This window comes from Rhinolophus hipposideros, assembly GCF_964194185.1.
Source record: "Rhinolophus hipposideros genome assembly, chromosome: 1".
Taxonomy (NCBI): Eukaryota; Metazoa; Chordata; class Mammalia; order Chiroptera; family Rhinolophidae; genus Rhinolophus; species Rhinolophus hipposideros.
Genome location: NC_138047.1, coordinates 36957736 through 36985674, shown reverse-complemented (window position 1 = coordinate 36985674; position 27939 = coordinate 36957736). Strand labels below are relative to the sequence as shown.

Below are 27939 nucleotides of genomic sequence, written 5' to 3'. Positions count from 1 at the left end.
GCTGAAAATTTCTTAGCAATTTATATTAAGGATGTTTTCTCATTAATACATACAAAATTTTAAAAATTACCGTATATTTTCATTGTATGGTTGCTCATTCCTTTATTTAGCTAGTCCATAAGCTACTGAGTTGTTTGCTTTTTTTGTGCTGTTACAAATAATGGTGAACTGGGTATTCTGGTGTGTATATATATTCACACTCTTACGTAAGTATTTCATCAGTAGCATAAATTTCTAAAAGTTAATTGCTGGGTCAAAGAGATTAATTTACCAGTTTAACACACTTTCTCAAGATTAGATAATCTTTTAGGTTCTTTTAGTTTTAACGTGCTATGAATTTGGATATACTGAATTCAATTTCATAAAAGTAATTATTTTTAAATGCTTTTGTCTTTTTTGTATGTAGTCTCAAAAACATAAATATAAAGTCCTTTTCCGGGAACCGGACACATGGTGGAAGTTCAAACCAAAGGAACTTGCAAGGTATGACTTGGAGAGTATCTAACATATATTTTTATTTCATGATAGTGATAGAAAGTCTATCTAGATTTTTTTCCCCCTTATGAATAATGAATGAAACAAAATGGATTAGATTGCAACTTTGCTATTTAAAATTTGATAACAAATTTTGTATTGCCTATAGACCATTTTTTTCAGTTTATGAATTTGTATCTTTTTGTTCCAAAATTGAGTTAACTAACAGAAAAATTCCAATTGTCTTACATAGTCCGTACTTTATTACTTAATAATATAATGTCAATATCTGAAACTAGAACAGACCCTAGGTTTGGCATACCTGAACCATGTGCTACTGGGAGGAACAAATTATTGTAGCTGCCTAGTGACTTAGAATACTGGAAGAAAGTGAGGAGTTATAAATAGATAAAAAGGTACCAAATGTCCCGTTGTCCAGGTATTTCAGCCTCCCTCCCTACCCTTCCTACCATTCTTTATTTGATTGTTTGACTTGAATAAAAATGTTACTGAGGACATGGACATACAATGTGTTTTTCTTTGTGCTCTATACTTCCTCAGAGATAGCCATAACTTAATTTTGGTCAGGGTACTTTCTTGTTGGTAATTTTAACTAATTTCTATGCTAAGTAAAGGACAACCTAATTTTAATGTATTCACAATGTTGTGCAACCATCACTTTAAAAAGAAACCGCGAACCTACCATAAGTCACTCCCAATTCCCCCCTTCCCTGACAGCCACTAATCCGCTTTTCTTTATGGATTTGAATATTCTGGAGTTTGCATATAAATGGAGTCATATGTGGCCTTTTGTGCCTGGAATCTTAACTTAGCATAACGTTTCAGGGTTCATCCATGTTGTAGCATGTATCAGTACTATATCCCTTTGATTCTTTTAATACGTTATCTGTATAAAAGAGTGAGATTGACCTACAAGTTTTTCTTCCTTGCCCTGCCTTGCCTGGCTTTGGTATCATGGTTTTAGGTTTATAAAGTTAGTTGGGAAGTGTTTCTTCTTTTCCTCTTTTATGAATTTATGTAAGTTTGAATGATAGAATTTACTGATGAAACTGTCTGGATCTGGTTCTTTTCTTTCTGAGAAGATTTAGTTGAAATTTTTCCATTACACAAAAGTTTTCAAATTTATTAATGCTTAATAAGTATAGTACTCTCTTACCTTTTACATCTCTGCTGCGTCATACTTACCTTCCCCTTTTTATCCTAGTATGTTTATGTGTATCTTCTTTTTTTATTAGCCTTTTCAAATAACTCTTTGCTTTGTTGATCTTTTTGTTGTAAGTTTGTTTCATATTTAATCTTGTCTACTTCTGTCTTATTATACGTTCTTTGCTTTTTCAAGAAAAAAATACCTTTGTTTATTCTTTTAGTCTAAAAAATCTTTACCTGAAAGTTTAGGTCATTTTCTAATAGGATTTGTTGTTATAATTTTCCTGGGTGCGATACTATGTTAGCTTCTCCCAGAACTTTAATATATTAATATAATACTTTTTAAAATTACTTATTTTCTAATTTATATTATGATTAACTTTAGTCTTTAACCCTTGGGTTATTTAGAACTATGCTTTTAAATTTCTGAACAGATGGTTTTTAACTTTATTTTTTTTTAAAACTGGTTTTCAACTTACCTGCAGTAGGTAAGATTGTGCAGTTTGTGTGATGCTAATTCCCTGATATTTTTAAAGACATTTTTTATGGCTTAGTTCATTGTCAAATTTTTAATAAATGTTTCATGTTTGCTTGATAAGAATATATACTGGTTATATTGTGTTAATGTCATTAAATCATGCTTGTTAATTCTGTTGCTCACATCTCCTATAGCTTTATTTTTTAAAAAATGTTTGATTAATGTTTAAGAGAAAGGTGAGGAAATCTAAGTGGGTAGTGTGTTGAAATCTTCCTGTATTGTGTTGAATATGTCAGTTTCTCCTTAAAATTCTGCCTATTTTCACTTATATATTCTGAGGATATTTTTTGAAGTGCATAAAAGTTTAAGATTTTTATATCACTCTAATTAATTGAACATTTTATCCTTGTCTAGTGATTTCTCTTATCCTTAATATTAATTTTTATTATAAAGTCTAATTTGTCTAATACTACTAGTACTACACCAGCTTCCTTTTAGTTAGTATTTGAGTGTTATTTCTTTTTTCATACTTTCAGCCTTTCATTATCTTTATGTGTAGGTGTATCTCTTGTAACCAGTATGGCTGAGTTTTAAAAAATGCATTCTATTCATCTTCGGCTTTTAACTCATAAGCTGAGTTCTTTTACAGTTATTTTGATTATTCATATAATTGGTCTTGTTTCTTACTGTCCAATTCTGTGTGTTTTCTATGTATCTCACCTTTTCTGGGATTTTTTTTTTTCCTGTCCCAGAAAATTATGTATTTGAATTTTTGTCTCCGATCATGCCTTATTTTGGATTTTTTTTAATTGAATGCAACTCTTCTGACTCATTTTTTCCTTCTTTGCTAATTTGGAAATTATATACTATTTGTATTTTTGTAATGGTTATATTAAAATTTTTACTATGTGGACTTTAAAGGTAAACCATTTTCTTCACTTTCCTCCTCACAAATACAAGGACTTTTAAACATTTTAACTCTGACGCGTAACTTCCCTTCCAACTTACATGCTGTGATTGTCCAGAATGTATAGATAGTGTTTGTTTTCACTCATGTAGTTATTGCTTTGTGCTTAATTTTTCTTTCATCATAGACCTTTCATCTGGGAATTTCCTTCTGCCTAACATTTATCTTTTAGGATTTCCTTTACAGTGTAGGCCTGCTTCATGTCAAACTTTTTTTTTTTCAATACCTGAACTATGTTTTATTGCCCTTATTCTTTTAAGATACTTTTGATGGTTGTATATATTCGAGATCGACAGTTTGTGATTCTCTTCTGACTTCCATTTTTGTTAAGTCAGCTATAATTCTAATAGTTGGTTTCATTGTAGACGACTAGTTTTTTGTTTTATGTTTTTTAAATTTCTGGTTGCTTTTAGTATCATCTCTTTATCTTTGGTGAATGATAATTTCATTACTATGTTTCTAGTTGTGGGTTTCTTATTATTTATCTTGTTTGGGATTTGTTGGACTTCTGAGATCAGGGTGATTTCTTTCATCAGTTCTGGAAAATTCTCAGCTATTTTTCTTTAAATTGCTTCTGTCTCATTTACTCTCTTTTCTCTTTCTGGGACGTGGATTAGACATATAGACCTTTAGACATTAGACCTTTTTGCTCTGTCCTCTATGTCTATGTCCCTTAACTTATCTTTCATATTTTCTATCTCTTTGCTTCTCTGTGATCTGAACCCAGACAAGATCGAGGTAGGTATATATGAAAGCCAAACTTGCCAGGTGGCAAATGCTAATAATAACCCTGGGATCCAGACACTAAGCCTCGGTCCATCCTGAGATAGAAGAGTTGCAACTGAGATGTTTTCATTAAGACAGGACCCTTGAGGGAATAAAGCATACCATTGGGCCTCCTGGAAGATGGAAATTCAGATGCTGTATGAATGAAAGCATCCCTACTTTAAGGCCTAAAGATTCCCATATATTAGGTTCCACTAGATGTAAACTAATGAAGAAAAACACACACAAAAAATAAGCCATCATGAGTAAAAGCACAAATATAACAAACTTCATATTTGGACATCCAGAGACTTCAGGTACTAGGAATTTTTTTTTCTTTGCTTGAACTTAAAATATTAAAATATATGTTTGCTTTAATTCACTTAGGATTTAGTTTTATTGCAACAGGAGGACCCTTTGTTCTAGTCCTGCCATACTGTCATAAGTAAAAGCCTTTGTAGGGGAATTTTTTTACTTGCTATTTAAAACTAATTAAAGCCTGAAACAATGGTCATATTCTTATGAGATTTTTTGTTTTTTTTTCAGAGCTTGAGAATAATTTCTCTTAAAGTTATTAGGGTCTGGTCATTTTTTCCCAAGTTGCTAAAGTGTTTAGAAAAGATTATATGGAACAATTAAGAAAATAGTAATTTAAGTCATCCTAAATAAAATGAAAATTAGATTCAAATAGCATATATTGTTAATTAAAATAAACCAGTTTTGACATTTTTGTTAGAAATATATTATTGTTTTTCTTGACATGATATGTTCTGACTTTTTTTTAAAACTTAATTACCAATATTCCTTCTATCCTTTTCTCCCCTGAAATAGGCGTAATATTCATGGGATAAGCAAAGAAAAAATAACAAGAATGTCGGAACACTATCAACGTTTTGTTTCAGTGCCAATAATCATGAGTTCTTCAGTTCCAGAAAAAATTGAACGCATTGAGTTGTGTGCATATTCTTGTGAGGACAGAAGTTCTAGGTAGGTTAAAGTTCCTATGTACTAACATTCAATTGGAAACTTAATTTTTAAAAATGTGATAATTTTGGATCTTGTGAAATCACTGTCAAATAACTTTAAAAATAAGGTAGATTAGATATTTGTTACTTGTAGGGCTTTATATGTAGTCTTACCTGAAGCAGGATGTATATGATTAGCAAAAGAAGTAAAAGTTTATATGACTGATGACATGGGAGTTTTTTTCATTGTCCTCAGGGTTTTGCGGGTCCATGTTTATACTATGAATACTCCTGTCTTCATTATGTAACTTCCTGCTATTCTAGTACTTATCAGTTACCTTATCTCCTCTATATTGTTTTGCATAAGTCACATCACTTAATTTCCTTAGGTATTAGTAAAAATACTCTTTCAAGCTAGTCTTGTAAAATTTAATTATTAATGATATAGTTTTACTAAGTAATAAAAGTCATAGCCTTTTGAAAATTTGCAATCCAGGATAGTACTGATTCTGTTAAACATTTAGGACATGTAAACAATGTAATAAATGAGTAAAGAAGAACCTTAAATATATAGAGAGGTCTGAATCTCCCTGTTTTGTGACAGTAAGGGATGGAGAAGCTCTATTAAAAAGCAATTGGGAGTTGGGAAGAGAAAATGTATAAATGCCCTTACATTGAAGAGCGGTGTTGCATAGTGGTGAAGAGCATGGGCTCTTGAGCTCTATTTTCTGGCTTCAAATCCCAAAGTTTTGTAATCTGTAACTTTATAAAAATCTCTCTATACTTCATCTCTTCATTTCTAAAATGGCAATAATAATACTTTGCTCGTAAGGATCTCATAAGGATTATGAATTCACACTTAAGGAACTTAGAATAGCATCTGGCATATAGAAAACTCAGTGCTAGATGTGATTTTGGAGAAATGCTTCATGAGAGAGGTGGGGCTCTGAGAGTACCTGGAATAAAGAAAGAAAGGAAGGAAGATTAGTTGACAAACTGAATAAGGAAAAGGCATTGAAGTTGAAAGTGTAGTGATTAGGTAAAAGTGCCCTGAGTCTGAAATTAACATCGCAGATATTTTTTAAAAATTTAATAAGCGACATCTCAAATGAGAGCTCTCCTCCCTTTCTCTCATTTCTCTTAATTGTACATATCAAGTTAGTTGACTCTGACTTTGTAAATGAAGCTTAAGCGTTTTCCTCTGTAGCAAATGACGGATAGGTGGTATAGAGGCATACTTAGTTTCACATATATTAAGCTTAAATAGGTAGGAAAGAAGCCAAGGATGGAGTGTCCTCATCTGGAAACAAATTTAGAAACTTAACTTTAATATTTATGCATAAGAAACACCTCACCCGAAAATCTCATGCTTTTTATTCAATTCAAAAAAAGTTTTGATGCTTCCTGTATGCCAAGCGTAGTTACGCTAGATGTTGGAGTTACAAAGGAACTCCATAGTGTATTAAGGAAAGATCAAGATTAGCTTTTATAATTTTAATGTAGTTTTTTTCTGTACTTTTTAGAATAAATAAATGTTAAGTGCTCTTTCAGTTAAATGCCCTGTATTTCAGTTAAATGCTTCTTTAATTTAAATCATAATATTAATGGTAACATTAAGAGACTTCCTTATAATACTTAAAAAAAAATCTTACAGCCCAAGAGACAATGAAGATATTACCTCTGAAAAAGAAGAAAATGTTTTATCCTCATCTTTGAAGCACTTAGAGTTCATTGAAGAGAAGAAACTTGAAGTGACCAAAGAAACTATGTTACCTGAGAATGGCACATGTCTTCCTGATGCATATTTAAACAAAGGAAGAAAAGAAATAAGTGATACGAATCCTAACATTCAGAGTGCTTTCATTCAGAAAGTTCCAGAAATGTATTTTTCTGATTCTGAAAGCAGAGCACGAGTAACAGACAAAAGTGAAAAAGAAGAGCAAATAGAAATGATTTCTGAAAAAGAGTATAGTAAAACTGATGCAGATAGTTTCATAGAAGGAGTGTCACCTAGCATTAGCTATGGTGATAATAATCAGGAAGTCTGTGATCTTTCAAATACTATACCACTTCAAAATGAAAACTCTTCACCTGAAGAAATATTGGAAGAAAGCGCAATGGTAAAGAAAAACACCTTTGGAAAACAAAAAAGCAAATCAACTTTGGAAAAGTGCCCACAACATGAGCTATCAAATTTTGTTGGTGATTGGCCAGTTGATAAGACTATTGGTCAGAGGACAAAAAGGAACCGAAAAACTGAAAAAGCTTTATCTGTACAAAGTGACACGTATAATCGCCTACCATCACACAAAGTATTAGATAACAGTCTCTCTATGAATAGAGATCATATCCAGCAACGAGGATCTCCACATGAAAATGAAGAGGATGACAGGTCACAGTGTGATGCTTCAGAATCTTTCAGTAGCTGTAACTATGATTCTTATAAAAATACCGAAAACTCATTCAACATTGTGGGAGACTGGCCTTTATCTGATTCTTTAGCTCAGAGAGAGCACAGATCAAGAGTGCCAAAGGTTGGCTTAAATGAACCCAACCTAGAATTTGGAACTAATGACAATATGAGTGAAATATCCTTATCCACAGCACATGAGGCCTGTTGGGGCACAAGCCCTGAAGACCTAAAAACGTTGGGTAGCTGTACTTTAGGAAGTTCTGAAATGCGATCCGGTGAAATGACCTGTGAGAATAAGACTTGTCCCAGTGAAAAGAACCATGGGCAGCACACATTGTCTTTTGTTTTTACCAATAGTGCTCCAACTATTCCTGGAGTAGTAGAACCACAAACTTTAGCTGAATTTCCAGAAGGAAGGCCTAAAGAAGTCCCTGGAATAGAAGTAAACATATGTACACAGACTGAACCACAGGATTTTGCTCTCTTATGGAAAATAGAAAAGAATAAAATTAGTGTTTCAGATTCTATGAGAGTATTGATAGGAAGATTAGATGGATTTAAACCAAAAGATTTCAGTATTAACTCAAAATTAGATGTTCAAGAAACAATTCCGTATAGGGTAATGTATGATAAGAGCACATTTGTTGAAGAAAGTGAGCTTACCAGTGCTGATGAATCTGAAAATCTTAACATTCTTTGTAAACTATTTGGATCCTTTTCATTAGAAGCCCTTAAAGACTTATATGAGAGGTGTAACAAAGATATTATTTGGGCCACAAGCCTTTTGTTGGATTCTGAAACTAAATTATGTGAGGATACTGAATTTGAAAATATCCAAAAATCATATGATGAAGCACAAACTGGGCCATTTTCTCTGGGATTGAATTTGAAGGAAATTATTAGCCAAAGAGGAACCTTAGAGTGTTCTAATTCTTCTGTGCCAGAATTTAGCCATGCAGTTGTTACCACTAACACTAATGTACAGTCTACCAGTGATTCCGAAAAGGGAAACTCAGAGCAGGCAGAAATAAGAGCTATAACTACTGAAAAACCTGGATTAATAACAAGTGTGTTTCCTCATGGCACTGTAGATCTGAAAAATACTAATGAAACACTTCCTAAGAGTCAGGCAGAACTTTCAGGTTTATATAACATTAACCAGTCTTTTTCAGGTACATTAAAACCTACTACTGTTCAAGATGTGAGTGAAGTGGAGAAGAATCTAGAAGTTACAGAAATTGGAGATAGTATTCATTCTTTGAACTTACCTGATATTTTAAACTCTGTATCGAGCACTTCAGATCTTGAATTAAATGAAGAAATTTATTTTACTGACTCTTTTGAAATAAAGAAAAATGAAAGTCTTCCAAAGGATTATGTGAAATTTCCAAACATGGAAGAATTCATGAATGAAGATGAACAGGAAATGGAAAATATTCTAATGGCAGGGAATACTTTGTCAGCTGGAGGTAGTGAAGACGACAAAACTGAGATGTTGAATCCCACGCCAGTGATGGCCAAATCTCTGACCATAGACTGTCTGGAACTGGCATTACCCCCTGAACTGGCTTTTCAGCTCAATGAATTATTTGGCCCTGTTGGTATTGATTCAGGTAAGGAAAAAGTAAATTTACCTATATGTGTGTTTTTATGTAAATAGAATATAGAGAGTTCTATTTCAATTTAAAGTTATTTTATATGTTAACTGAGATGTAAAAGTAATCTGTGTTGCCGACCTTATTTTTGACACAACATGTTTGGAGAGGATTTTTGAAAATATAATTTGAAGAACTAGAGTATTTATATAGAGTTTGTGTCCATAATGTGCGTGTGTGTGTATCAAGTTTCCTCTGGTATTTACCTCTTACTTATTTACACAGATGAACCTTTTTGAATCTTTGGTGCTATTCCAGATACATTTAAGGCAAGATATATTTCTTAGAACAAACTTACTTAGAACAAACTTACAAACAAAGTCTTGACTAATGAATAAATTAAATTTATTTAGACTAATGGACATGAATAACTTAAATATATGAAGCATTGTATAATTGCGTCAGCCAAGAAGTGTGAAAACAATGATATAGTGCATAAACAAAAATATTCCAAGAGATTTAGAACAAGAAACATAGGTTAGTAGTTAATAATACAAGTTAGTATCATGATGCATAAAGTAGTTGAGTACGTTTTCTATAAATGTATAATGAGTAATGAGTGTATTTTCTTCTTTCCCCTTACAAGGGTCTCTAACAGTTGAGGATTGTGTGGTTCATATAGATCTGAATCTGGCTAAAGTGATTCATGAGAAATGGAAAGAATCTATAATGGTTGGTAGGATTCTTTTTTATAAAGAGCTTCTTTGTGTCTATTTTTTCATTTTCCTTCAATAAAATATACTGTTACAGGAAAGAGTTTTATTGCATGTTGACTTTGAGAATGAACTTTTACCACTTAACAAATTACTGATTTTTTTCCTCTTTCCAGTACTTTAGATTATTTCTAGACTGACTAAATTATATAGTTAATGATCGATCGAGCTCAATATATTGATCTTTTAAGGGAAAAAAAAATACCATAGCTTTTACTCCCTAAATTTAAGACTTGCAGTAGTGATTAATTTTCAAAAACAGTAAAAAAACCCAAACAAACAAAAAATAGCATTAGAGCTCAATAAGTGGAAAAAATATGTGGATGTACTCATAATTTATGATTTTATTTATCTATTTTGTTTTACTTAGATTTTAACACGAACGATTAATAATTTTACAAGGAGAGATGATTTCTAAAGAAAAATAATATAATTTTGTTTTCTAAAGCATCCTTCTTTGTTAATCCTGCTCTGCATTTGTGTTTAGGAGAGACAAAGACAAGAAGAGGTTTCCTGTGGCAAGTTTATGCGAGGTAAAAGGACATGTTTTTACTTGTAATGATCTTGTTTTGATAATGAAACGTGTGTGTATGTGTATGAATTTTAACTTATTTTAAATATTCTTCTGTTACCAAACTCAAGGGGTTCGTCCCTTGGGGTGTTCTATTCAAGAATGAGATGTGGTTGTCATTAGATAGTTTTGTTTACTTGCAGCAAGAAAATGAGAAGGGATTCTCATCCAAAGCTCTGTCTCCTGGAAGGGAGGCTTAGCCATTGTTTGCATGCACTTGCACTGTTTGGTCAATTACATGCTGATTTCTTTGTAGCTGTGTACACTTATCTGGTTGGGTTCTTGTCAAACTCATCCTGGTTACTGCTGCATCTGCAAAATACTGTGCTTCATTTTAACATTTAGCAAGAAAGCATTTAGTAAAAACAGCCCAGACCTTGAAACCCTTGTCCTAACTAACACTCCCACAAAATATGTTACCTAAGCATTTTGATTTGCAGATAAAAGTTCTTTCAAAAGTATGTTTTATTTTATTTTCATAGAGAAGAAAAAAATACCCTATAATACTATTTAGCTTTCACAAGTGCTGTGGAACACATAAGATATGCTAATATAAGACATATAGTCAAGGTGTTTCCTGTTAAGATTTTGCTCTGAATGAAAGAAATCTGTTCTATTTTGAGAGCAGTCAAGTGTTCATGTGTTTGAGAGCATCACTGAAATATTAAGAAATATAGGTTATTCAAAATTGATTCAAAAAACTTGGTTATTCTAAAGTTTTATTAATGTTCGTATTACTAGAGCACAAAAGTCAGCCTGCTTTTTTGGTACATCTGCCAAATTGAAAATATTTGATTCCAGAAGACTTCTCTTAGATAATATTGTCCTCAGTGATTAGTGCAGGTTGGAAGACCTATTCATAAGGGCCTTCCTTTTGTTCATGAATTCCTACATATACTTGTTTTCTTTACTCCACACTGGGACTGCAGCAGGTTGAAGATTCTTGGGAAGTGATTTAGTTCAGACCTGTGCTCCTAAGGTAGCTTCGAGAGCTTAAGGTGTTTGAGAGCTGGACATACCCAGGGGCGTGGGAGTTATGTGAATGATAGTATCTGCTGGGTTATTTTCCCCCCTTCTCCTGAAAAGCAAAGGAATGTATCAGAATGTGTTGATATCCCTTAGAGATGTGTTGCACATTAAATCTTGTTATTGTGAACTTCTTAGAATGTTCAGTTCCTTATGTTGAATATCATTTGCTCACTTTTTATTGTGTGCCTCCAGTGGGTTTGCCAAAATACTGATCCTTTCAGTCCTTGCAGTGGCTGGGCAGAGCTGACCAGAGCTGATCTAGGTGGTCACTTCGAGCTGGCTGCCACTTCTTTGTTTACTGGTGTATACATGTGTCACTATTTTCTGTGTGTCGATGTGATATGAAAAAGAGGGGGAAGAATTGAGTTGATTTACCATGATACCCAGATCATTGCTCATTTGAAATATTCCTACATTTGCATGTCATTTCTTGCTTGCACTTATGTAAAGATGTATTTTGAAACTTGAGAGTTGCATTATAAGTGAAAAGTGAAAAACCATATTTCTTGGGTTTTTCTGAGGTAGATGTAACAGAGGGTATAATACTGAATTTGTACATTTTTCGTTGAGGGTCTGACACTATTTATACTGCTTTTATAGATCCTTCCCTGCTTGGGCATATTGGTCTTGATAATACTGAACAAAAATCATCTCAGAGAACAGGCAAAAAGTTACTGAAGACTTTAGCAGCATCTGAAATCGATCATTGGAATACTCAAACTAAAAAAGTTTCTCTCAGAGAAATAATGTCAGAAGAAATTGCCTTACAGGAAAAACACGATTTGGTATGAGTTAGTATAAATATTAAGCCTTTGTCTCTGACTCTAGGTTGATCGTGTATGTTTACTTTGTGATTTTCATTTGATTATATATTTCCTAGTCTGGAATCTTCTTTTAACCTGATTAACTCAATGTTAAAATTGAAAAATGTTTTAAACACAGTTTAAATTGGAGGTTTTTGCTTCTGGAAATTAGTTGATATTCTATAACGGTAAACTAGTCTGTTGTTTTAGATTTAGTTTTTCAGGTGATTGAGCTGCATATTTCTTAGCTTTTAACATTTATGTAATTTTTTTAATTCTAGAAACAAAATCTTTCATTTAAAGATAATTTCATTCATAAATTAGCAATAAGAATGTTTTTGTTGTTATTAAAGAAGTATCCATCTTTGAAACAAAATTATTTGGAGAAAATTTTAGAAATTTAACAATTTGAATTTAAAAATTAAATACTCTTATCTAACTTTTCAATTAAACAAGTTCAAACAGAAACTTTACTTTGAACTTTATCTATTTCTGTTCATTATTCCATATATCTAATTATATGAAGCCATAGTGAATTTGATTCCTTTTGCATTTCTTCTTAGCCTTTTTTGAAATTCTGAAAAGTTGTATTACAGAATTTAAAATTAATAAGGAAAAAAGACTTTAAAGGTTATTTAGTCCAATTCTCAAGTAAAAAAAAAATAACTCTTAGTAAGACATTTTTACTTTCTTTTTTACTCATTTGTCTGCTCAAAGGGACACCTTTATTTTGGCTGAAATACGTAGAATTGGGGCATAAGGGCAATGATGGGATTCCTCCACCTTAATATTTATTTTCTGGTTAAATTGGAACTATGCTACCATTCCCATCTTTGCATGTTTATACCAGGGGTGCCAAAAAAAAATGTACCCAAGTGAACACCTTGGTCAATGTTGCTCAAGCAGTAGCTCGTCGTAATCAGAAGTGTCTGGACGCTGATGGTAACCACTTTGAGCACCTCTTGTAATTGCAGAAGTCAAACATGACTCGTATTCATCTTTTGATATCGGTATATATTGAGTATTACAATTTTAATACAGCTTTACTTTCTTAAAATGTGTATACATTTTTTTGGCACCCTCTGTATAATTCAAGGAACAATCTCTTCAGTAGGATCTTATAATTAGTATTTCAAACATCCTCTTTATATATATAACAAATTGGAAAAATGGATTTTTTTTAAAAAAATTGGGAAAGCCTAGAACTTATGCCCAAACGATATGACATTTTTGTTGAAATGCCGTTTTCCACTACTGAAACTTATCTTTACAGTTCTAACCTGCCTGTTAATCTCTCAGTAAATTAATAAACAAATGAGCTTCTTTGACTTCCCAACTTAATGCACTTTTTTTTCTGTCAGTGATTTTGCTTGTTTTTCTATGGGTTGGGTAATAGAAACTGTATTCTTTTAGTCCCAAGGATTCCCCCTTAGGCAGACCTTCAGTAAGAGAATTTCTTTATGCTTTCTCCGCGCTCTGTCCCCAAAGGAGAAAAATACTTTGTGTTTTTTTAAAGCAAAGAATATTAAAATAAGCTTTAGGCAAAATACGTAAATAAAATAATTAATTTTAAGATGATTAAGGTCATAAGTTTTAGTTTTTTGAATTTGAAATTTAGAAATTGTATGACCTGGTAGTTTGCTAGTAAATCTGATCGCTGAATTTTTTTGTAAGTTCAGATCGTAATGCATATTTTAAATAAAACATGAAATATTTTTAATTCTTGAGGTGGCTATGTCTGTCACTTTTATAATGTGTAATGTGTTGAACTTTACGAGTCTTTTACTGGTCAGGTGGTCACCTATTGTGGTTCCTCTTTTATTGTTAGTTGGTGTTATAAATGGCCTAAATATGGTTAGGGTTCAAAACCAATAACTATTCTAGGATTGTCCTAGATTTATATAATTTTTATTTTTAGGAATTTTCAGAGTCACCTTTGAAATCTGATAAGTTATTTTTCAGACATTAGGATCTTTGTAGCAAACAAAAGTATTATTTAGTTATATCACAATGTCAGCAAATTGTCTTAGAGTTAGAAATCACTATCAGAATGTTTACCATAACCCTAGGTTAGGATTAAAACAGCACATTTTATAAAAGTTCTTCTGGTTTGGCAGTTTGAACAGCTCCAAATATGACTTGTGAAAAAAATAACAATTAGTAACAATTCTCATACAGTTATTTTGAAGTAAATGTTTGAAATTTTAAAAAATTGTGAATTTTAAGATTTTCTGTCAACCTGAATTTGCAACTTATTTGTACATTGTAGTTTCTGCCCATTGAGGAGAATATGTTTTTGAGGACGTTGTTCACAGCATCACACAGTGTCCCTTTTATGAGGACCCATGGGAGAAATTTCTCTCAGGTCTCAGTACCAGAAAAAGCTGTACTTCTCCTGAGCAACTGGTTTGTTTTTATTTTATGGACACTGAGAATCTTTGTTTCCCCCTTTGCTTTGGCCACTAAGAAGGTCAGAACTGAATTTGTGGCCCACCTTTAGCAATTATACAGGATTTTGTGGCATGCATTTATATACTAATTTTACTTGCTAGCTTTATATCCTGTATTCTTACCTTTATTTTTTCTATTCTCTGACTTCTTCATTTATTTATATCCTGTTTATTTATTCATATATATCTCTTCATCCTTTTTTATATAATATAAATTGAATGTGTTGGTGTGTATATGTGAGTATGTATGTATATATTTATATACACATACACACTTATATCTGTATATGTGTGATTGTGTGTATATGTGTATATATTTATGAACAGCTTCAAATACTTTGTAAAAATGGGATATAAATAAGTAGTACAAAATACTTATATTACTAATTTTAGCCTTTAATCAGTGAAGAAAGTCTGTGATTGCTTTTAAATTATTAGTCTTTTTGCAACAAAATAACCATGCTTTTGGACCAGCATAATATTATAAATTCCATTTTAAGTATGATTTTTATCTTTTTGTTTTAGAAAAGAGAGCCCTTTATGTTTGAAAAAGATTGTGCCACTAAACTAAAGGAGAAGCAGCTCTTTAAGATATTTCCAGCCATTAACCAAAATTTTCTGGTGGACATTTTCAAGGACCACAAGTGAGTGCTAGAACGATTGTAGTTTCTACTGTGCTGTCACACTATGTCATATCATACATTTTAATATTTTTCTGATAACAAAAATAATATAGGTATATTATTATAAATTAGTTAATACAATGTGCACAATGTAAAAAGTAAGCAATTTCTGGCAATTGGTTCATATGCTTCCATTTTTTTCTCATAGCAGTTGTACATACTAATGTGTGTACATGTACGTGTACCTCTTTGTTTTTGTATCTGCATACAAATATGTATTTCACTAAAAAAGATGTCGTGTTTTATGAACTGTTTTGTAGTTTTGCTGGTATTTATTTTTCCTATTTATACTTAGTGATCTGCTCTTTTAAAAATCTACAGAGTATTCCATGGTATTCTTAAAGTGATTTATTAAATTACTGTCATTTATTTAAATGGGCTTCTATTTAGGAACTTTTTGACTATGAGAAAAATTGGAAACTACGTTGTACTGAGCATCATTGAATATACAATTTTGGGTACATGGGTGAATACTATTGTAGACTAGCTCTTAAAAGTGAAATTGCTGGTTCAGAGTGTGTGCATTTAAAATTTTATAGCTAATGCCAAATGTCCTTTGATAGATACTTTCTCTATTAGTTATATGCACTGAGGATGTAACCTGCGCTGGATAATAAGAATCTTTTGTATGTCAATGGTAATTAAAAAAATAAATTTTTAAAAATTAAAAAAATACTCTTAGAAATGCCTGCCAATCTGATGGGAAAAATATTTCATTGTTATTTAAATTTTTATTTTCCTGATTACTAGGTTGAATTCTGTTTTCATTCATTTATTTGTCTATTAATTACTTAGTTACTTTTTTCCTGCTTTCCTTTTGGTTGTTTATATTTTTTTCTAGATATGTGGGAGCTCTTTATATATTATGTATAGTAATCTTTGTCTGTTATAGATTATAATTATCTTTCCTGCTATGATATTTATCTATTAACCCAGTATAGTCTCTTTGGTCATATACTTGTTTTACTTCTTATGTTTTATCAGAAAATCTTTTCCTTTATTGTTTCTGAGTTTTACGGGTTTTTTTTAGGAATTCTGTCCTATACCAATTTTATAAAAATATTTTCTTCTGTATTTTTAATTGATAAAATATTTTAATTTATCTAACACTTTTATGTGTATGGTATGAACTAGAGATTTCACTTAATTGTTTTCCAAGTGATTAACTGGGTGAATAGATCATACTTATCCACTGATATTAAATATACCACTAATTACTACATTCCTAAATGTACATTTTCTTTTAAAGACTCTTCGATTCCACTGAACTATTTGTTTGGGTCTGGCTTTCCACCGTATTGTTTTAATTATTTTAGTGTTATAGTATTTTTAGATGTTTGGTATATTAGGAATGCTTCTGGTTTGAATAATATATACTTTCAATCTGATATATTTCTTAAATTACTATTTTAGCAAGAGTTGTTTTAAATAGATACCTTTTTGGAATCTTTTGAAAATCTTCTGAAATAGATCTTTTCTTCAGTTTATTAGTATATTTCATGTCAATCACAATAATAGATTTTTGGAATAAAATCTACTTTACCTTTAGATTTTTAGTTTTGTTTTTTTTCTTTTAATGCAATGTAGGAATTGATTTCAGAATTTTTGCAACAGTAATGAAATGCGATTAGTGTTCCTGTACTATCTTTGTCAGATTTTGGTTTCAGGGTTTTATTTGGTTTTAGGCTTAATAGAATAACCTAGCAAGACTGCTGTTTTTCTCTATGTTCTGGAAAGTTAAAATAAGTTAGTACCTGCAAGGTTCTGGGATTGTGCCTTTTCAGGGAAAAGGCCTTGAGAACCTTTCACTATCTTTATAAGGTTATTGCTTTATTCAGATGTTTGATTTTTTTCAGTCTTTTCTGGTAGTTTGTCTTCTAGAAAATCATCAGTTTTACCTTGGTTTTCAGGTTTATTATTAAGTTGCATAATACTCTTTTGTAATTAAAAACATTATTTTGTAATTGATCATATTCCTTTTTCTTTCCTAATATTCTTTTCTCCATTTTCAGTTTTTGCTCTTTATCAGATTGGTCCTTTTAAAGAGCAAGCTCTTGGTTTATTGATCAGAGTCTATTTTATGATCTCTAGTCATTTATTTTTGCTTTTATTTTTAATGATTTCTTTTTATTTATATTTATTTTTGAATTTTTTGTTGAGTTTATTTTAGCCAAACTGATGAGACATTCTGGGAGCAAGATCTCAAATGCTTCAGAAAGTAACAGTTTTGCAGCTTCTTTTATGCATTTGAAACTAAGGAGGGAACTTAAGGAAGAGAGTACATGGAAGTGGGAAAAAAGCAAGGCAGGTATTGGATTATAGGAGAGCAAGATACGGGCTTTCTTGAGGGTGGTTATGGTTTATTTCAAAAGTGTGTTAACCTAGATGCATAGAAACAATGGACAGAGCTTGCTTAAAGCAAAGCTAAACCTTTTACTAAAAGGGTATATGCCTGGGATTTGACTACGTACCGTGACTTGCCCAGTTAGGAATTTATGATCAGATCACCCTGTGAGGTTACTTTCCATAGATCCCCTTTTTTCATCCACAGTTCCCCGTTTTGGTTATAAATCAATCCAAAGGATGCATCGAGGACCAACCTTTTGATCGGATAGTGTGGTCTCATAGCACTAGAAGGGCTCTAGGAAGGCTTATTCCTAGGAAGTCTCAGTGTTGACATTGTCTTGTTGACCATTGGAGATGGGGCATTTTGTAAACATAGGATCTAAGTTGAGGCCGAATTTTCCCCAAATGGGAAGAGCATTACATGGGTGAGTGGAAGGCAGTCAGATCTTATGAACTTAACTGGGAATAAATACTCTGGATCATTTCTGTGCTGTAAACTATCATGATCTGAGTTTTGCTTTCTGTCTCATTTTTCTTTATTTGGCATCTAGTATAACATTTAAGTAAGCCATAAAAGACTGTGAATAGTTATCTTATACATGTTCAGTAATCATAAACAGTTGGTCTATATAGAAAAACCCAAAGAACAAATATAACCATTATGATGACTAATACCATTAGCAGATAGATAAAGACAATCAAAAATGGATTCTGAGTTCAATATCAATTCATAGGTATACAGTTCTTGTCAATCCCTTGTGATAGCTGTCTGTCTCTCGCGTGGCCGGCTTCTTGTCTTCCAGGAGACTTTGATATCCGTACACAGGGTTAAATGTCCTTTCGTGGTTAGGTGCTGAGAAAGTCCCTTCCATTGAGGTTGGAGAATGTCTTAAATTTATTTGATGTCCTTTCCAATAAATAAAATCGCCAGGTGGTAGTCTTCGTCTCCTGGGAGTTCGCTGTGAAAGGAAGTAGTTACCAACTTGGCATTTTCTTGAAGTGACTCTGTCAAACCTTGGCAATAGTGTAAGATATCTTCTTTTAATAATGTCAGCTTCCAGTGCATGTAAGTCCAGCTTAAATGCACTGTGATGCATGAAGGAATGCAAAAACTGAAAAATGGGGAGCCAAGGAGCAGGGAAGAACCAACCGGCTGTCTTGGGTTTCCCATAACCCTGACTATTTGTTCAATTTATAACCATTGTTCACCCATACAATATATCCTAGACGTTCTCATCACTTATTTTACAATGCTTCCTATGCAGTTTCAAATCTTTTGAGGTGTCCCAGAAGCCCTTCTGAAACACTGCAAAGTTCTTCCTCCATATATCGAGATTTTAACCCTTAAAACCTCAATGTCTAATGAAAACTTAGAAGTAAGCAATCAGCATTCTTTAGCTTGGCAGACTTAATGAAAACATTTTATAACCTCTAGAAACATTTCATAGGCATAAAAGTCAATTATTAACATGGACTTATTTTTGTAAAACCTTGGCAAAATAAAGTCTCTTTTACTTAAACCAAGAAACTTAAGCTAGCTTCTATTTACTAAGGATTAATCTTAGATCACGTGAACTTGAAAAGCTCTTGAGTCACTTTACATTTCCAAGAATTTTAGAATACCCAATTCTTACAAGTGCTTGCCTTTAAATTAATTTTAACAATACCATCTGGAGGTAGAAAATTATCTCACATTTACAACATTACATATATGTAGACACACACTGACACAGAGACGGTTTAGCCATGAGAAAAACTCACTAGTTTAAAGGAACAATGGATTCAGATTTTACCCTGGAGGCATTTACAATTTATATCTGTCTTTGTAAGCTGCAAATGATCTTCCCCTTTTAAAATAAGGACAGCCATTTTTAATACCTCAAAGAATTGGGTTGACCCCTAAATGACATCATAGGTTGAACTATTTATCTAAATCCTTTTACATAGTTTAATGTTAGCTTAGGGGAGAAGGCCTTTTTAAGTTCTGAGACAGTCTCTAACAGTTCCCCCCCTCCAACCCATTAATTCTGCCTAATTTTATAGCCGGCTTTTTCTAATTGTGTGCGCAAAAAGGATTGTCCCTTTTATTTTTGATGGTTCCTTTCTCTTAAAATTTATTGATATATTTTCAACTCTTTGGTTAGTTTGTTTCCTTTTAGTCTTTAATAACAAATACATTTAAGGATATGACTTTTCTCTGTATAATGTTTTGATTTTGTTATACAGTACTTTCATTTTCATTATTTTCTAATTCAGTTTGATCTTCTCATTTATCCAAGAGTTTTTAATTTTGTAAGTGGCTTGATGGCTTTGATGATGGTGGTACGGGGCGGGTTATTGTTTATTTTTTGTTGTTGTGTTTTGGGGTATGAGAATGTAGCCAGGAAGAGTTATACTTTTTTGGAATTTGAGATTTTCTTTGTGGTTTAATATGATTAGTTTTTATAAATATTACATGAAAGTGCTTTTGAAAAAATAACATTCTCTGCAGAATTCTAAATATGTCACTTAAATCAAGTTTTTAATGGTATTGTTCCCATCCATAATTTCCCTGTTTATTTTTTGCTACGTAACCTGCTGTTTTCTTAAGAGTTATGTGTTAAAATCTCACAAGGGTCTGGGGGTTAGGGGTGGGTGCTGGCAACTCTCTTCTTTGGGAACCTGGGGCAAGATGGCCTGATGTAAGACAATTCAGTTGGGGTTCCCTAAACAAGGTAAGGGGACTGAGTGAGTTCTTCCTGGGAATGCCCGGTATGATTGGTCAGTCAGGCCTCTCAGCATAAGTAAGTGGTTGATCACCTCCTTTTGATGGCCAACAAATGGGTCATTTTCTTAGTTAGCAGTAGCTTCAGCTTCATCCTAGTAAGAAGGGTAGATGGTTTCAGTTACTGCAATATATGCCTGAGGTATATAGTCTTCTAGCGCTGTGCCCCTCGAGCAACACCAGTGATGGAGACTGATTTCCAACCCCATAGGTGGATAAGCTGGGTGATTTTTAAGGGCTAGTTAGGATGCGGGTAATTGCTGGTAGTTTCCAGCCCTTAGAAAACCCTGTGTGTTGAGCATATCTGACAGGAAGATGAGAGGGCTAAAGTGGAACTGGTAGTTTCAAATGGTGGTTCTTCAAGGGTTATCTTTAATAATTGGGAAAATGGCAAAATATCACATTATTTTAGATAACTAGTTATCACATTTTCAAAACTATTCCTTAGTGGTCAGTTCTTCATTATCTGGCCACTGGAAGAAATCAGAGGCATAAATAGTCTGAAATAATGAGCAGTATAAAATCATTTATAATTTGTTTTGGAATGAATTTCTTCAGATATTAGAACATGAGTGTTTCGATAATCTGTCAATTTGTAGAATTTCATACTACAGATAATATAGTATCACCATGAAAACATGCCTAAATAATCTAGAGGTGAGAGTAGGATAGTGTTTTACATTTTCTTTTCTGTATCCTTGTTTAGTTTCTTTGACTAAAACCTCATGGTATAAGTAAAAAGTGAAATTTGACAAAATAAAAAATGTCGATTTAAAGATCTGCTGTCTGTGTTTGATGTTTGAAGGAAACTGAAACCATATGTGAATCCGATAAAGGATTTAAGAAATATAGGTGATAAGATGAAACAAAGATTTGTTATGGATAATCTACCTGGAATAAAAGATCAGAAAATGAATTAATTTTCAATATGTTACCTTTTGGTATTCTTTTTTAAAATTAGTTTTTGAGAGCCTATATTACTTGACAGTTTCCCCCTGGTCATTCTTGAGTCTGAGATACACAGTGAGCATTTAATTTCAATGTTTAAAATTTAAATGTGAGCCAATTTTTATATTTTTCTAAAATGTTTGAAGGATTGCTTATGTTAATATTTTCACATAACTTTTTCATTTATTGACATTATATTTGTACTTAAACTCTCTACAGCTATTCATTAGAACACACAGTGCAATTTCTAAACTGTGTTCTTGAAGGAGACCCTGTAAAAACAGTTGTAGCGCAAGAGTTTGTTCACCAAAATGAGAATGTCACTTATACTGCACAGAAGTCTAAGGAGAAGAAGGTATAGAGTTACTTATTTTTTACTACAATGGTAAATATTGTATATGAAAATATAATTGGTTTATTTAAGTAATTTAATGATTATTTCTCACCATTTTGATTAGATTGCAAAGTTAACCACCACTAGCATGTTTGGTTTAGAATGTGTGTCTACTCAAAATAATGACTTTGTAGCTGATTATGTTTTTTCCTTTAATGTCATTGTCATTCTGAATGGCAAGCACTTGAATTTCTGTAATTTTTCTTGTGTGGACTCTACATGGTAGACTATGAGGCTTAATTTAATAGCAATGGGTTGGTAATATGATGGGTCTTATGCTATAAACATGTGGGCAGAAATATTTAACCATTTGAGAAACTACCAACCTTTGTTCCTAAGTGGCTGCACTGTTTTATATGTTTCATACCCAGCAGTGTATGAGGGTTATAATTTCTCCACATCCTCTCTGACACTTGTTATTATCAGTCTTTTTGATTATTGCCATCCTAATGGGTGTGAAGTTTTCAAGTATACAACCTGGAATTTGTTTTAATCAGTTATGGTAAAACACCCGGATATGGAAAAGTCATGAAGAAAGAAGTTTATTATATGCACAGATCCCTAGGAACAAGATGCGTGGTGTACCACCAGGGCCACATGAGGAAGTACCAGGCTTGGTCAGGAGGCAGGGGAAGTAGGGTGAAAATGTGGGCAAGAGCCTTTTTTGTGGTTTCTGTGGGAAGGAATGGGTGAGGCAGGGTAAGCAGGGTTAGGATTGGCTAGTTTGAATAATTTCAGTAAGCTTTGAGGCATGCGAACTGTCCCTAGTTTTCTGGTACCTGGCTTGGTAATTAGGGTATGTGGATGGTGGCCTAAATGGTGAGAACCCCAAAAGGAGGTGATTGGGAGAATGGGCTCTAGATTGGTTGGTTTGCATATGTAAGGTACACTAGCAGGTGAGTTGTTTGCTAGGATTTAATTAGCCTTAGGGTGGTGGTGCTGTTTCTCCAGGAGTTATTAGCAAGTCCCCGGATGTCAAATCGTCAGAATACAGGAAATAAAAGGTATGGTTAATACAGAAGTGGTATCTCATTGTGATTTTGGTTTGCATTTGCCTGATGACTGGTGACATTGAACTCTTTTCATGTGCTTATTGGCAATTTGTATATCTTTGAAGAAATATGTATCCTTTGTCCATTAAAATTTTTTTTACTTTTGAGTTGTAACAGTTCTTTATACTGGATTAAAGTTCTTTATCGGATTGATTTGCATAATTTTCTCCTATTCTGAGGGTTGTCTTTTCACGTTTTTGATGGTGTCCTATGAAGCACAAAAGTTTTTAATTTTAATGTTGTGTAATTTATCTTTTTTCTTTTGTTGCTTATATTTTTGGTGTCATAGCTAAGAAACCGTTGCCTAATCGAAGGTCATGAAGATATACACCTATTTTTTTCTTCTAAGAGTTTTATAGTTTTAGTGCTAACATTTAGATCTTTCATCTATTTTGAGTTAATTTTTTGTATATAGTGTGAGACAGGTCCAAGTTCATTTTTTTGCATGTGCATATCCAGTTGTCATAGCACCACTTGTTGCAGACTGTTCTTTCCTCATTGAATTTTCTTAGCATCCTGTTGAAAATGAATTGACTGTACATTTATTGCTAGACTCTCAATTCTATTTCATTGAGCTCTGTGTCTATCATTACACCAGTACCAGTCTTGATTACTGTAGCTTTGTAATAAATTTTGAAATTGGGAAGTATGAATTTCCAACTATGTTCTTGTTTTTTCAAGACTGTTTTAGCTGTTCTGGTCCACTTGCATTTCCATGTGAATTTTAGGATGAGCTTGTCAATTTCTGAAAAGAAGCCAGCTGGAATTTTTATGGAGATTGTGCTGAGTCTGTAGATCAATTTGAGGTGTATTGCCATCTTAACAATATTGCCTTCCGATCTGTGAACATGGAGTATCTTTCAATTTATTTAGGTCTTCTTAGTTTCATTTAACAGTGTGTTATAGTTTGGAGTATTAAGTTTGGCATGTCTTCTGTTTAATTTATTTTTAAGTATTTTATTCTTTTTGATGCTATTGTAAATAGAATTGTTTTCTTAATTTTATTTTTGGAATGTATATTACAAATGCATGGAAATATAATTCATTTTGTATATCAATCTTGTATTAACTTTAGGATTTCTTTTTTAACAGAACTTTATCATCCTGCTATTCTTACCATTCTTACTAATAAGACCCTTTTTTCTTTGACTATTTCACCATCACTTAGTTGGTACATAGGATGTAGGTAATTTTGGTATTCATGTGACTTAGCTGTTGATGGGGCAGGAACCAAGTGAGTGATGTCACTGATGCCTTGTTCCTCATGGATAGATGGGTGCAGTATAAGATGCAGAGAGTATGTGAGCTGATGATGAGACCTTCAAGGCCAAACTGGGAAGAGTACTTCTTTTCTCTCCTGCTGATAGACCAAGGCGCTGTGGTCTATTAATGGTGATAGAGGTGATAGGGAGAAGGTGTGCTTGCTTAAAGTGGGAGATGGTTGGAAAATGTTGGAATCAGAAAAGGAGATTTTTTTTGTTAGTTAGGTAAACTTTGGCCAAAATGTGAACTTTAAGTTATTTCGGAGATTACTTTTAGCCTTTCTCACAAAATGTAGGCAGGTGTCATAACATTGATAAAAATCTTTTTAGATTTGTGAGCAGAATAGTCTGTATTTGATATCCCAGAACCCTAAGGGACCACAGATACTAAAGCGGAATATCATGGTACCAGTGACGTTTATCTGTTTTCAAAAAACTACCATGTTAAACTGTGTTTTAATACTACTGCTTTTTCCCTTTAGCCGTTAATAAAATTTATGAGTTTGTTACCATAGGAAATGGTTTTGGTATTATAGTTCATCATGCTTTCGAGAGAATAAGTGGCAATAATTAGGTGAAATTATAGTAAACCACATCACTATGAAATGGATATAAAAATAAATCTAAGTTTTATTTTAAAAGAAAGTAGCTGTTTAAGAAAGCGTCTCATTATATACTGTTTTTTTTCTTTTTAAAAATTAGAAATAAAGGATCTCTTTCCAGAGAACCAAATGTGATTTGCATTTTTTAGTATGAACACCAACAGAGACTCTAATACTGTGAAATATTTGTGTTCGTAGTGTTAGGCACGATGGGCTTTTCGAAAGTCATAAAAAGCATTTCTATTATTTCCTCCCCACAAAATCTTGAATTTTATTAGGAATGCAAACCATACACTCATTGAATATTTAAGCATTAATATGAAACAAGCTTGTGAGTAAGTATTGGTGAGAATGACATAAGGATGTAGGTCCTGTGAATATTCTTATATGACAAGGAGCCTTGTATTCTTTCATAAAATAAGCTGGATAGTTATTACAAAAGTAAACTGTATTCAAATTGTGTATTTATAGATTTTTTGACTCTGGTAATGAGTTAGTTAGGAGAATGGTGATGCCTTTATTTTATTTTCCCCCCCTTGTCATTAACTTTTTCAAGCCTCTAGAATTCTAGGGACAAAGTAAACAAAACGTAATGAGTGAAAAGTTATACAATCAATTACTGTTATATATTAGACAAGTTTTTTCTCAACCTTTCTTGGCTTCTGAACTCCATTCACAGGCAGGAAATTTGAAAAATATATATCAGTTAGCTATATATATTATGTAATACATACATAAAATGTTTTATAATTTTAATATATGATACTTCATAAAATGTTAATTGGCATTTTATTAAGGATTGTATTATAGAGTACATTATAATTATAATCCTTCATAATATTTCTAATTTAATGACAATTTTCAGTTTTTAGAAATTTAACAAGTAACCTATGCTGATATACTTTCAGTTAATTATATCAGAAAAGTATGATTTGTTTAAGAAATTGAAAATTACATTTCTGGGGTTTTTTTGGGGGATTGAGTGTTCATAAAATGTTACTTAAATTACTTGGTTATGGTACCTGATACTTGGAATTCTTTTAAACTTTTAAGATACCTGGGCCGGCCTGGTGGCTCAGGTGGTTAGAGCTCCATGCTCCTAACTCCGAAGGCTGCCGGTTCGATTCCCACATGGGCCAGTGGGCTCTAACTTTTAAGAAAGTTAAATTAATCATAGTGTTTTATCTCCCATCAACCTCCGCCCTAGTGACAGATACGCTAAGAAACATCAGATTGTTGCTTGTGAGCAGTTTTCTGCAAACTGCTTTGGAGAATGGGATATATGAAAAGCCAAACTGGTTATAGAAGTCACTATATTTTGTTGTTTTTTAACATTGACTTTTGATATTTTAGTGACATCTGGATATACCGTATGAGAATTTTCTTCAGAAAAATAGAATTTTCTATTTGGTGGTGAGCAGTGAGGGAAATTTGCATAATTATTATTTCCTTTAGCTTGTATTTTAAATTAGTTACTTTTGGTTCTTTAACTAAGGGTCTGTTCTGGATAACAATTACTTGATAGATGATTTTTCAAAAAGCTCAAAAAAAAACAATACAACCATAGTAGCTAATTGGTAGTCAACTAATAGAAAACTGCTTCAGACCCACTTATGATTTTGATTATGTACCAGGCATGGTCACTCCACATGCCCTTCTGTTTAAAAAGAATATTATTCAATTATTTTATTGATTATTTTTTTAAAAATATAGATTGAAGTATACCATCACTACCTTCAGTGACTGGGCTCTGAGTAAATGGATTTACAAACTAAAATTTGAAAAAATTTGCATTAGAATAATTTTTTGAATATCTTATATTCTCTCTTGGCTTGATTTGGTGACCTAATTATAGTTTGATAATTTTAGAAAACTTCAACAGCTTCTAGGATAAGGATGGTTAAAGAAGGGGGGGTACCCTTAATGGCATGAAAAAATTAATGCTAGTCGCTAAGTGCATGACTTACTAGGGAAGATTCTGTTTTCTGAGAAGAAAGATGAAAAAATAGTAGAGAGCCTAGTTTACACATATATTTTTCTAAAGGTAAAGCCTTTATTTTCTTTTTTAGTATTCTACTTATTGTGTAATATCTTATAGGCAAAGAAATCAAAAGAGTCTGAAGAAATACCAAGTGAACCATCCTTCCAGGATTTTGAGTATCCAGAGTATGATGACTATAGGGCAGAAGCGTTCTTGCACCAGCAGAAGAGAATAGAATGCTACAGCAAGGCAAAAGAAGCGTATCGAATGGGGAAAAAAAACGTTGCCACATTTTATGCCCAGCAGGTAAAGAGGAAAACGTTGTTTTTCCCTTTGTCACTTATGATGTCTGAATAATCTTGAAGCAGATGATACTCATATTGTGACTAGATTAAGTTAAGATGGGGAATATAGACTATATACATGTCATAAGATATCCTAATATATGAGAAATATATGGTTCTGAGAATTTCACGTACTTTGAAACGCATAACTTTCTGTGTTTGCTTTTGCGTTTATGGCTTACATGAATTGCAGTTTATTCTGACAGTCCATAATTTCTTGTAGGTTAGATTTTCTCACTTAATACCACTCCTAAACAAATAGAAATCTTCTGGAGGAAAGATAGCACAATGCTAATATTGGCCATCTCAGGGTGGGATTACCTTGTGCCTTATATTGTGTTTGAATTTTTAGTAATGTATCACTTTTATAGTCAGAAAAATAAAGTTACATTAATATCTTTCAGGGAAGTAAAATTTCTACTGGAGCTCGTTTGGTATGGTATTACAAAAAACCTGTCTGATTTACTTTTTAGTTTTGTGGTTCCGTATGGCTTATTTTTTTGTGATTGAGCAGAGAAAAGTATCAAACTGATGTCACCCTGTACGCTCTAATAGCAAACCTTGAGGGACGGCTTCAGGGGTCACTACAAGGTGTTGAAAAGGATGAGACTCATGATCATCAAAGATAAACCAACCAGTGAATTCCTTCTTGAGATGGGTGGTGTTTATTTAAGTTCTCTTTTCGATGATTTTTGGATTAGAAAATGTGTTAGCAATGATGATTTAGTATATTACTAATCCACTGAAATTCACCTAAGTTTTGGTGCATTCTTGCTTATTATTATTAGCCCATTGCATTTAAAAATTGTTTAGATTTGTTGTTCCCTTTTTTGTTCTAACTTTCATTTGGGACACTGTTGATTTCCTCATTGCTGCTAGTGAGTAGGAAATATCACAAGAGTTTACTGGTGATATGTTTATAATTAAAGGGTAGTCTCCATGAGCAGAAAATGAAAGAAGCCAATCACCTTGCTGCCATGGAGATCTTTGAGAAAGTCAATGCCTCCCTGCTGCCCCAGAACGTTTTAGACCTCCATGGCCTACATGTGGATGAAGCTATAGAACATTTGATGGCAGTTTTACAGCAGAAAACTGAAGGTAGGACCGTGAAAA

At 32.7% G+C, this 27939-nt stretch overlaps 1 protein-coding gene across 4 annotated transcripts in view; it reads left to right on the top strand.

Annotated features, from left to right (window-relative positions):
- Positions 1-27939, top strand: part of N4BP2 (NEDD4 binding protein 2) — a 77480-nt gene that overhangs the window by 34449 nt on the left and 15092 nt on the right. For all 4 annotated transcript variants that reach the window (XM_081061640.1, XM_081061643.1, XM_081061642.1 and 1 more), the window contains 10 exons: positions 407-483; positions 4683-4838; positions 6471-8842; positions 9471-9556; positions 10085-10130; positions 11798-11982; positions 14976-15094; positions 21411-21546; positions 26600-26788; positions 27756-27924. In XM_081061640.1, the coding sequence (XP_080917766.1) occupies positions 407-483; positions 4683-4838; positions 6471-8842; positions 9471-9556; positions 10085-10130; positions 11798-11982; positions 14976-15094; positions 21411-21546; positions 26600-26788; positions 27756-27924 (3535 nt within the window). The remainder of the gene's footprint in view (positions 1-406; positions 484-4682; positions 4839-6470; positions 8843-9470; positions 9557-10084; positions 10131-11797; positions 11983-14975; positions 15095-21410; positions 21547-26599; positions 26789-27755; positions 27925-27939) is intronic.